We start from the raw sequence: 12919 nt of genomic DNA, 5'->3' as shown, positions 1-12919 counted from the left end.
GCGACAGAAAACTAAAGTAACATTCTTACAGATTTTAAATAAAAAGAGAAATTTTATTATCATGTTAGCTGCTCTTGTTCCCTTCGGAAAAGAATAAGTGATATTGGAGGTTTAAAATGAAAGGTACAGTGTGATTATATTGGTATGTTTTTAAAATATAGTATACTATTGTATTTATTATATTGTGTAATTATCAGATTCAGTAACTACTTAACATCAGGTGCGTCGTGAGCTCGTTCACATATATTGGCAATAATACGAGTGAGCTCTCTAATATTAGTTGATTTAAAATGATCTTAATTGATTATTTCATTATTAAAGTTTGGTATAGCTTGGTCTGCTAATTGCGCTATGTTCTTTAATTAAGTTTAGTAGAAGGCATTCATCAAACCATCAGCTTAGCTGTGCCCCTGGCATTGCTAATGTCCATGAGCTACTATGATCACTGATCAGCAAACTCATCTGCCTATAAAGGCAATAAAAAAAAAAAAGTAGCAGATTAAAAAAAAGAATGTAATAACACATTTGATATACGCCTACCCTTGCCAAAGACTCCTTAGGATCGAGCAGAGTCAGTTTATTCCTTCTTAAGCTTTTCACGTGCTCCACCACCAGACTGAAATGCTCTTCAGCAATGATGCAGAGTTTCTCTTTAAGATTCGTCACCACGTCCGCGACTGTAGTTGTAGTGTCGTATTTGAAGGATTTCGTTTGACCGTTTTCCAGGAAGACTTTGAGGACGTTCGCCATCGGCGGAAGGCACAAGTCGCCCAGCGAGAATGCTGAGGGCTGAAACAGTGAACAAACTAGTTCAGATATAAAAATAATGGAAAGATAAACCCGCTGATTTTTTTGTATTTCGTCGATCTTTCTACTACTGTTATAAAAGTCTTGAAGAATTGCCAGCGCTAACCAAGATTTCAATATTAAATGCTAAATAAATTTATCTTAAGAATGCTGGTCACTTTTGCCCGATTTTAAAAGATCCGATTTCCAGGAAACATTTTTTGTTATTTCCCAATAAAAGACTACGATCTTCCAGGAGTGTTTTATTTCAGTAGACCCACTGCTGTTTAGGAAAATTTGCATCAACATTACACAACAAGAATATAAAGTGGATTTTAGATGCATAATCTACAGCTTTTACTGATGGTAGGACCTCTTGTGAGTCCGCACGGGCAGGTACCACCACCTCGCCTATTTCTGCCGTGAAGCAGTAATGTGTTTCAGTCAGAAGGGTGGGGCAGCCGTTGTAACTATACTGAGACCTTAGAACTTATATCTCAAGATAGGTGGCGCATTTACGTTGTAGATATCTATGGGCTCCAGTAACTACTTAACATCAGGTGTGCTGTGAGCTCGTCCACCCATCTAAGATATAATAGAAAAACGTAAATGCCGCCACCCACCTTGAGACGTTAATTGTGAATCTCTGTTCTTGCTGCTGCCAATCTCTGAGTACTCTCCGCAAGCCTAGTGGTACTTGTCCAGAAGAAACTAATGATTTCAATACTAACCGGATACATGGGAGCTCCATTCAATTGAACTGAGTCGGCGAATCGAACCCTCGGCGGTCTGGCTCGTAGCCTGGCTCTCTTGGCAGCTGATAGCAGCGCGGATCTTCTCGTGGGATTCCCAGCTCTGGCCGGTTGGCATACGCGAAGGGTGACCTTCTCCGTACAGGCCCTGACTGCGGATATGACGTGCTCGCGGGCAGCCATACTCACGTCTTCCCCATTCACGCATAGGATCTGATCACCGGGTTCCAACTGCAAATTTGACATATTTCTTGATCAGTTATAGCCATGACTAGCGACCCGCCCTCGCTTTGCTTCGGAAACAACAAATTTTATTATTAATGTTGCGCGCGGTACGACAATAACTGCGGGTGACGCCGCGGGGCGAAGCTAGTCTAAAAAAAGTAGCCTAAGTTACTCCTTATATCATCAGCTACCTCAAAGTCTCATCAAAATCGGTTAGACTAACTTCGCCTCGCGGCGTCACCCGTGGCACGACAATAACCGCGGGTAACATCGCGGGACTCAGCTATCAATAGTAAAATTTAATGTTTCCGAAGCGAAGCGAGGGCGGGTCGCTAGTATTAAATGAGGTAAATTGAAAGCAAACGCCATACGTCATTCAACATTATCATCAGCCCACCGACGTCCACTACTGGACATAGGCCTGTCCGAAGATTGACCACAATGACCGATCCAGCGCAGCTCCTATCCCGCAGATTCCAGATGTTATCGACTTTCTTTCGCAAAACGTTTCCTACTCAATATTGGCATAAAATACTTTTACAGGATACCTCATAATGTAGATATTACATATACCTTATTTCCTCACCCTCTCGTGTTTCAGGGCCGTAACTTTTACGTCCGCCCACCTCACGTTTACAACCACGGTGAAGCCAACGAACAAACTCCGGGTTATGGTACGAAGGAAAATTAGGTACTAAAGTACATATATTCATTTGTTCTATTGCTCTTTTTCCCTACCTATTCGCTGGTAGCCTAAGAGGCTATTCCAACTACACCCAGAGGGGTAGGTGAACTCACGGGCTGAACCTGAGAAAATTTGCTAACACTAGCCCTAGCAAGAGCAGTGCTTCGCAGAATCTACTACCGAATGGGAATCGCGACCCACTGAGAAGATCCGGCGAGAAACTCAGTGGGCGTTCTATTGCTCTTGATGGGTAGCTAAAATCAGGGCACGCCTAGTGTTCAATAATCTATATATATAAATGAATTTCTGTTTGTTAGTCTCGCTAAAACTCGAGAACGGCTGGACCGATTTGGCATTGGTATTGAATTATTCGTGGAAGTCCAGAGAAGGTTTAAAAGGTGAAAAATATGAAAATGCTCGGAATTAAATAAAAATAACAATTTTGTTTTCTTTTTGATGTCCCCCGTCGGACGGATTCCTTTTGTTTGTGTCTTTTATTTATCGATTGAGGCACTACGAAGTCTGCCGGGTCAGCTAGTGTTCAACAATTACAGTGTCCGAGTTTAATTGTTTTACGGGTCAACCTTAAAAGCGAATCGGAGCGTTCTTTTGCGAAATAAACTAGTCCCTTAGTAATAATTACTCTAACGGACTCACAAAACATGCTTGGGACAATAACTTACTTTTCCAACACTAGGTGAATTATCAGTGACGAATCGGACTAAGACAGGCTTCTCGGAGCCGGCCACGAATCCGAAGCCCAGCTCTGGGTCTCGCTCGAGCACAATGTCCCTGGGTGCCGGGGGAGATTCGCAGGAACAGCCTTCCGGAGCCACGTATGTTGTAGTCTTGTTGATGTGGCTGTGGAATGATATCTCGTGAAGTTCGTGACGTGGTTGGTATTTTTACCGCTTTTATTATAAAACAGTCTTAATTTCGAATTTGAGGGGGAGAAGCTGTTGGCTCCCAACGACCGTCGTCTGTATGTCTGTGAAGGCTTTGGCAAACTTTTTACGAGAGGTGGGTTGTAAACGCGTTTGCCATCTAACTCCAATTACTATTAAAATTGTTTAATAATATGTTATTTTGAACTTGATTCCTTTTGGTGCATTTATTGTCTGAGGACAACTGATAATGCCCGCGAAATATTGACGTACATTAAAAACAATTGCATTTGAAAATAATATAATATTTTATAAGCTGTAAGTTACGTAAGTATATTGAAATGCAGCTGATAAACGGGGTCAACGACCTTCTGAGTCACAATGACGTAGATTTAGATTACCCGTTCACAAAGCACGAATTGGTAGCATGGGGTAATTAGCGTGCAGTCTCACAATGACATAAATAGCGCTTACTTACTTGACATAATAAGATTTCCCTCGATTGTCCAAAGCCTGTTCCCAGCCATAAGGCAGTTCTTCTGTATCCGGCTCCTGACAGTCCCGCGGCGACGACCAGCTCTCGGCGGGGGGTAACCAGCTCGCTGTTCGTGTCATGTGACTGAAAAATAATTAAATCCATATTAATTTTCGTAAGCACTTCGTGAGACGCAGATTTCATTTAAGACTAAACGATTTCTCTTATACCTCAGTGTGCTTAGTGCGAGTTTTATAACGTTCTCGATAGCGTAAAAGTTAACTCAGATTTGTATGGAGTTAGAACAGCGCCCCTAGCGGCAAACGTAGCCAAACGTTAAAAAAACTCACACTAAGCACACTAAAAAATTCAAAATGATTGGGTCGTCTGAAATTTTGCAAAACTCCGAAACATTATGATTTACAGTAATATGTGCCTACAGCAGTATAGTGTGTAATCTGACAGCCACTTTTCAATACTTTAGTCCGGTTTTCGTTGGGCCCACGGTCTGCTCCCAACATCTTTAAACAATTAATCAACATATCCCGTGCACTCTGTAGGCGCGGACACCTCGTACGAGGTTCAGTTCCTTACCCGAGGAAAAGTTCCTTTCCAGGTCATTGACCAACGGTCTAATTATTAATCAGAAAATACAGTTATTCCACGCATTCAAAATCCCAATCAGAATATTCAAATTATAATAGGCACTTTACTAATTATCTTTCAAGAGCGCGAAAACACAATGGAAATTATAGCAGACGCGCATTGGACTCAGAGATATTAATCAAAAACAGAAAAATCGCAACAAAAGATCATGATTAATGAATGTACCTACTACGAAAATTAATGTATTTTAAACTACGCGCCAGTGTAATTCAAAAATGAACCGTCGAGTCCGATTAAATGGTATCGCTGCGTCAAAACAAAAAAATCTACACTTAGCGCTGTTTGAAAATCTTCGCAAGGCGTCTCTGATGATCGTCAAATAAATCCTGAAGACACGACATACGTATACGCTTTTAGAGTAATGAATGTCTGTGTTTATGTGTGTAGCGCCCTTAATGTTAGAACGTGAATTATATAAATACTCTTCAAACGGAAGGTACATATTTTTCAGCGGTACAGGGTCGAAATGAGGAAAAGACTTGTTTGCAGCATCCTACCTATTTCTTTGGCAAAGCAATTGTGATTTTTTTATTGCCCTTGCAGACAGACGAGCATACAGCCCACCTGATGGTAATAGTGGTAATAGCAATAAACATTTATTCCAAACATAAATTAGGTACAAAAAAATAAAAACAAAGACAAGAAAAATAACGAGGCTTGGAAACGGTTACCGGCTCAGCAATGCCTAACAGTAACGAAAAAATCGGTACTGGGGCGCTGATCTTCCGCCGGCACCTGCGGAGTGACGCGCACACTAGCATCAGACCGACCAATCGTTATGCACTGGAGTATGAGTTCAGCAAATTATTACTTTTCTTTTTAAAATTGGAACACGTTACACTTATTACGGAAGCTAGATTTAAACAAACACAAGTACACAACAATGTAAAATATAAAAAAAAAATCAAAAATTAAAAAAAGTGTTACGAAAAGGACAACGAAATGACATATATTAAATTAATTAAATAAAAATTGCAGTTGCAATGCACAATTATAGTACGGAATAATTAACTATATTGGATATTTTCGAATTTTACATTTTTAAATGGTGAGCAGTTACCCGTCGCTCAGGGACGTCAGTATGGCAAGTGCAGAGCTAAGCCGCTGCCTCCCATTAGGTACGTACTCTTTTGAAGAAGGATACGTCATAGGGCTCGAGGAACACCGTAAATTGGAGCTTATTCCAAAGCCGGATGATGCGTGGCAGAAAATATGTCTGGAAAGGCACTGTGGATGAATGCAGTGGTTCTAGGTATTATGGATGAACTCTACTCCGGTGGCGGGCGGTGTTGCATGAGGTTCGCGGAAAAGAACACACATCACGCATAATAAATAACCTCACACAGTACCTCACACAACCATGATTTCCAATCACATAGTATTCGTGTAGGTAACCATCGTTTTCTTGTGAAATTTAGGATTAGTATTTGGTAGAAGAAATAATTTCTTGTGTGTTAATTAGTTAATTAACTGTATTCCCACAAAAACTCAGTTGAAATAATTTAGCGGAAGAAAATAACTAATATTTCCTCTGGATTCGTTCCCTTGCAATCTCTCAGGCTACTCGTAGCTCCCACCGCGTAAACACTATGTCGTAATATTTGTTGTACCACGCATTGTCGACTATGATATAAATAAAAAAAATTCTCTTACCTCTGTGCGTAATTGTGGTTGAGGTGTGTTGTCTGTGCGGGCGGACTATGGTTTTTCTCTTAAGGTTCAATATCTAATCAAGATTTGGCATGAAATTTGCGCCCGACGACCCACCGACTCAACGCATGATTTTTTCCCTACCTATTTATTCGCTGGTAAATGAGCTTACGGGCTCAACCTCACGGGCTCAACATGATAGAATTTGCTAACACTTGCCCGAACAAGAGCAGTGCTTCGCAGAATCTACCACCGGATCGGAATCGCGACCCACAGAGAAGATCTAGGGCTGTGTCTATGGGTTAGTTATAGTTAGCTCGTCGATATAGTCGATACGTTAATAGCGGCAAACGTAGGCAAACGTTCCAACTCTATACATATTGAAGGTCCTTACGAATCCATCGGATAAAATAAACCTTGCATTAGACACCTTTATCTCTAACACTAGGAGTAGGAACCCCGATAACCGTACTCGTCGAACTCTGCAAAGAATTCGACGTGCAACCCAACCTAAGCATCAGCCCGCTGAGTTTCTCGCCGGATCTTCTCAGCGGGTCGCGATTCCGATCCGGTAGTAGATTCATTCGTGAAGCAGCTACTCTTGAATATCTAGGTCTCTTTTGGAGGCGCTCGGGTAGCTGTTAGCAAACCCCACCCTTCCTGGCTGATCCCTTGCTCACCCACCTGCCCTGGTAAAACTGGAAAGGCCTCCTGGCCACCAGTAACCTCTCAAACATAAAAAAAAACATATTGGAGTTAACTTTTACGCTATCGAGAACGTTAAAAAACTCGCACTAAGCACACAGATATATCCTGATCGACGCGGTCGAGAAACGCGATAATATTCTAGCAACAAGATTTAATAAAAACCTTCACACCAAAACTCAGACCACGCCTCGCACAGAAACATGATCTCAGTGATATCCCACATGTCGAGTTTCGCACTCGGCACAACGTTTGTGCTTCGATTGTGCCCCCGACGACGGCTCGACTCACACAATAAATCTGTGCAAATGTTAGGAGCACACACACGTTGAGAGAAATAAACTTTCCCGAATTTTTTCGTATGTTTTTTTTGTGATATCTTTTTAGTTGTTGGTGTAGGCCGTCGGTTCGTCACGGCGTACTTGCGATCGAGCTAATTTTGATGGTTAAACGTACTCACAGCCCACCTATTGTTAAGCGTCCCCAAAGACTAAAGACTCAAGATCTTGAATTCTGCCGCCTCTATTTAAAACTTAGAATAACATAATGGTAAATGACATAAATCAAATAGCGCCTGGTCTATGAATCTGTTATAATAACCACAACATTACATTATTTTATTTATTATTATTTATCTTTTTTTTTAATTATCATCATAATATTATTATTTGTTTTTATTTTATTATGTTTGACGGTCATGACATTACGTGCAAACGAATGTATAAGTCGACTGATAGTTTACTGACCAGAGAGTGACCCAGGTACGTCTTTGTTCCAGCAAAATTACACGTGTTTCAATCAATTTGAATAACAAATTCTAACAAATAAAACAACATTAAAACAAACAAAATTAAAACAAATTTAACCCGAATGAAACCGGGGGCCACGTTCGATCATTCATATTTCACACAAATAATGATAACTGGCTTAAAGACGTTTTTATCGGTGATTTTCGCTTCACTATTATACTGTTAAGATAAAATGAAAACCCAGCTGTATCCAATTTAATTAGTCGGGACATACATATGGGTATTGCAGGATTTTATCGCCGTTTCGCTCCAAGTGTCCCCGTATTCGCTTACATATTACACGACTATGTCCTTGTTGTTGTTGATGCTTGTTCTATTTGTTTTAACTTCATTCAGTAGTATTTATTACATTGGTAGAACTGACGAAGCTAATGTGTAGTAAGAGCGCTCTAACCTAGTCAACCTTTATGACATTAGCGGAAATATTATAGAAAAGTTTTTTAAATTTAATATAACTAATTTTTCTTTTTCTTTATTTAACAGAAAAGTAAACCTACTCTAACAAAATGAAATGACATGAATGTAGTTGAAGTCAGTTAAATATGACTTCTATAAAGATAACTCAAAAACTCCTGGTCCGATCTTGTTAAAACTTAAATAGAAATGCCAGATTTCATACCATAAATACCAGATTTCAAATAATAATAAGAAAACATTAATATTTTTTTTTATTCCCTTTTTTTATTGCTTAGATGGATGGACGAGCTCAAACGAGGGACGAGCCCTTACGAGCCCATACGAGCATACGGCCCACCTGATGGTGAGCAGTTACCGTCACCAATGGACTTCAGTAATGCCAAGGGCAGAGCCAAGCCGCTACCTATCTTTTTCCTATTCCTAGATCCTAAAAAACAGTCGACTTTATAACCCCCTCCTTTGTGTGAATTGGCTTACCAGACAAATTATAACTCAAATGACTCTCACTGGTGCTAGAGCAAATTGTCCACCCAAATGCATCAGTTCCTTCAAAAAACTTCAGGCTTCAAGATAATGAGGGAGACGAATGTAAAATTTCGGGAAGAAAATAATTGTAGGCTTTAGTAATGATCATAGTGATACAAAGAGTTTGATAATTATTTGACATTTTATTCGTATATAAGTATATTACATAGATTTATTCAGAATGTATTATGTATGAATATGCAGAGCACAAAGAGAACCACGAATATAAGTAACACTGTAAAATGCTTCCTATCTCATTTTCACCCACGTTAAATCTTATGAATTATGTGTCTATCTCTTTTTCCTGCCGCTTTTTCGTTTCACCAACTTTCGATTCACAACGATGCTAAATAAGTTTTCACTTCAAAAACGTAAATTTTATTTGGCAAATACTTTATGAGATTCTTGGAATTATTGCACAATTATCAGCTATTGTCATACACCGAGCCACGCCGAAAAATATCTTCCTCCACCTCGTATCAGATTTACTAAATAAGCAGCCCAACCCCGACGTAATATGTAGCGGTAATAACAACAAGCAATACAACGCGAACACAGGATGACCACGTAATGACCGGACCTTTCTGCGGTTTACCGACAATCTTGCACGTTTCGGTCGAATTCAATGTTACGGACAGGTTGTATATTTCGGGACCATGTCAAAGTTGCTAAATAAGTTCTGTAGTTGCTAAAAGCAAAAGATTTTCGTGGTATATTTCAATGCTTCATTCAACTGTAGAAAACGTCACTGTTTTCGTGGTCACGATCGAATCTTGACGGCTGTCTGAATGCTTGAGGAATACTGTGGCGTGTAGCCATCATACAAAGCAAACTATTTGACAGATGCCTGAATCTCCCTCTCTATCTTCTCTCCGTCGTTATGCATCCCGCATCCCTACAAATACTACGATGATGATAATTTAGCCTGGTGTACGATAAGTTCATGCATACCGCCGAGAAAAAAGGAAGATGGCGAAACATCAACCAGAGAAAAATTATGGGAGACGGTTACGACCCTCAGACATGAGGAATTCGATTCAAGGAGGAGAACCGTAAGTCCATAGACATCACAACATGAACGCCACCAGCCACCACCAGCCCTTAACCCCATGGTTAATGAACAACGACCCTATAAACTATGGCCGGTACCACGTCTCAGAAACTATCTCTCTTATAGCCATTCTATTTCGCGTCAAATAGTTGCATCGATCTATTACACGGCTTTAACAAGAACAGTATAATTTCGCAAGAATAAAACAACGAACAATGCCGGATTATATGGTATTGTTTCGCTTTATTGTTCGCCGAGATTACCTACAGAGCCACAGGAGACTCACGTTTTTGCCGACGGAACTCTGATAAATGCCTGGCTTAAAAGATTGCATAATGTAGGGGAATACGAGTGTATTGTTACGCGCTGGGATTCGGGATAAATAAAAATTCTACCAAATTAAAAGTTAACACTGTATTTATCACTTGAAACGCTTTAAACACTACACAAACACTTTACAACTCTCAATTCGCTTCTTCCGCTTCGCTTCAGGTGATGCGTTCCCGGTTTAGCTTCGAGTAGTTCAGATTACCGACTGCGTGCCACCTCTGCAACGCTTTTATAGTAGAGACGAAATCCCTAGAATTGTCGAGAATATTCCACAAAAGTCTAGTATTGTGTTTCCGCTATCTGACAATAGATAACGTTGTACTTCTCGAGCGTTCTAGATGCTACTAGATCCTTCGATATTCGGCGATAGAGTTACTCTTACCGGCGTAACAGGATTTTAGACCTATTTATTGGAATAATGTGGGTTTTCGTTTAATATTGCAGCGATAACTCATCATCATCAGCCTCTATTGCTGGACACAGAGCTCTAATTGCTCGCCACTGAGCACAATCCTCGGCTTCTCTCATCCAGCTCCTGTCAGCCACCCCGTATAGGTCATCACTCCACTCCTGAGGGCATCCTGCACTGCGTTTAACAATTCGCGGTCTCCACTCAATAACGCATTTATCCCAACGGCTATCAGTTGTTCGGCTAATATGGCCAGACCATTGCCACTTTAGCTTACTAATTCGATGAGTTATGTCGCTAACTTTGTTTATCTAGTATAGTAAGCTATAACTATTTACAAGTATTCTTTTTAAGCGGCACCATAAGGCCATGCCCCCGTGGAAGAGCTTCATTCTAATCAGATAAATACTACCGAGAGTAGCTAGAAAGTGTAGTAGAATTGTCGTAAGACTCATTTCGCACTGGGAGGTATATGTTTCATTTAAGTATCTTCAATCTCAGAGCAAACAGTCGTGACATTTCCTTGGTACTTTATCATGGACTATATCACGCCACATCAGTCTAACATCCTTTATTAAATAAATGTTTTGAACGATTTGGGTACCCGACCCACGACCCTCGGGCCACAGTCAGGGTTGCTAACTACTACACCGCCGAGTCAGCTAATTGTTGTCACGACTCAATAAGAAGCAGACAATAAGCTCTCGTTTGCACTCCCAATAAAAATAAATAAAAACAATTGTTTAATTAAATGAAAAACAGCTCCCCAAAGATTACAAAAAGTAGTAATTGATCTGCAGATCTTAGCAATCTAATAAATTGTCTTGACTAAGATAAATGGGTTGTTTTTAGATGTCTTATTTAGGTTTGTTTGTGAACGATCTTTGAAAATTATTGTTTTAGCCTCGAAGGAAATTCTTTTAAAAACATCACTTTTGAATTGGTTAAAAAACAATCACTTCAATAGAATAGACACGTCCTAGAATTATATCAGCGAGAATTTTGAACCAATGATAAGGAAATAGAAACAAAAACCCGCAATGTCCAGTCTCGGCGCTCAATAAGACGTAACGCACTAAATATTGCGTCGGCTACATCCCGGAGACAGGGCAAATGAACTGGAAACTTGCTGATACGAAGCCCGAGTCTAACTCAATCTGACTTGTACTAATGTTGTGTTGTGTTTGAGGTTTATATGTACCCGTAAGATTGAAATCTCAATTGATTCCTATCAGTAATAAGCAGGGTGCTGGTAGCTTTGCATGTGTATTTGAAATACGCCCTACCACCTTTTTTCCTACCTATTCGCTGGTAGTCTAAGGTAAAGTGCAGACGGGTAGGTGAGCTCACAGTCTCAACCTTTGAGAATTCGCTAACACTAGCCCTAGCAAGAGCAGTGCTTCGCCGTATCTACGAGCGGGTCGGAATCGCGGCCCACACAGAAGATCCAACAAAAAACTCAGTGACTCCCTACCCTTCACTGGTGGTAGGACCTCTTGTGAGTCCGCACGGGTAGGTACCACCGCGCTGCCTGTTTCAGTCGTGAAGAAGTTTCGTTTCGGTTTGAAGGGTGGGGCTGCCGTTGTAACTATACTGAGATCTTAGAACTTATATCTCAAGGTGAGTGGCGCATTTGCGTTGTAGATGTCTATGGGCTCCAGTAACCACTTATCACCAGGTGGGTTGTGAGTTCTTCCACCGATCAAAGCAATACAAAAAAAAAACACCATTTGACTACTATCACCACGTTCAATTCTCTGTCAAAGTATTTGCTAAGGCAAACAATCCATTCGCACTGGACCTTTGTCCCAATGATTAAAGATGATCAGTGAGATTGGCGCTACGGTTCTTGATGATGGGCTAACGTCATGTTAGTCGTGAGCACGATTTTAGCATCGAACGGATCAGCATTAGACTTTTGAAATAACAGCGAGCAGCGACATAAGATATTTCCATACGTAATAAAGAATATTTATATGCTGTGAGATTAAAATGCGATCGGCAGGTCACGTGGCAAGATTGAGTGACGATAATAGATGAACCTCTCGGCCGACGTCATGGCCAGGCCCTCGGGGAAATAGAAAAAGAGGAGCACCTACAAGCAGATGCGCTGACGACATCGAAGGGACGGCTGATGAACTGTGGATGGAAAAGGCCACAGATAGAGACTATTGGGTATCTTTGGAGGAAGCCTTTACCCTCAAACAGAGGAGTTCACGCTAATCTAAACTTAAAACAAATCAATTCAAAGTAATTAAATAAAGATTAGGTAGTTCATAGTAATATTAAAAAGAAAAACAGATTACGTAAAAGGTATTAGTTTTTTTACGGGTGAAATAAAAGGCTTTTCTATTTATTTATTTTTATATGTCGTGCAGCATTGCTTGCATCGGCAGATACGTTTTGAAAGTGCACATTCCGTCAAAAGGTCACGACCCTGTGCACAGCCAGAACGCAATGCAATTTTCTGATGCCCTTTTGTTAACTGTTATCCTTTCTACTATACGTTTGTATCAGCAATTACCGTATCGATCTCAAATATTTCAGTGA

General features: G+C 40.4%; 1 protein-coding gene across 1 annotated transcript in view; it reads right to left on the bottom strand.

The window, feature by feature from the left end:
• LOC101746443 (uncharacterized) overlaps positions 1 to 12919 on the bottom strand; it is a 170951-nt gene that overhangs the window by 12991 nt on the left and 145041 nt on the right. Inside the window, exons 4-7 of the mRNA XM_012694336.4 lie at positions 3811 to 3951; positions 3132 to 3309; positions 1518 to 1769; positions 541 to 789 (exon numbers count right to left, since the gene is read on the bottom strand). Coding sequence (XP_012549790.2) covers positions 541 to 789; positions 1518 to 1769; positions 3132 to 3309; positions 3811 to 3951 — 820 coding nt within the window. The remainder of the gene's footprint in view (positions 1 to 540; positions 790 to 1517; positions 1770 to 3131; positions 3310 to 3810; positions 3952 to 12919) is intronic.

The sequence above is a fragment of the Bombyx mori genome, chromosome 23, assembly GCF_030269925.1.
Source record: "Bombyx mori chromosome 23, ASM3026992v2".
In the NCBI taxonomy this organism is placed as follows: Eukaryota; Metazoa; Arthropoda; class Insecta; order Lepidoptera; family Bombycidae; genus Bombyx; species Bombyx mori.
The sequence above is the reverse complement of the archived record's forward strand: the minus strand, read 5'-3'. Positions and strand labels throughout refer to the sequence as shown.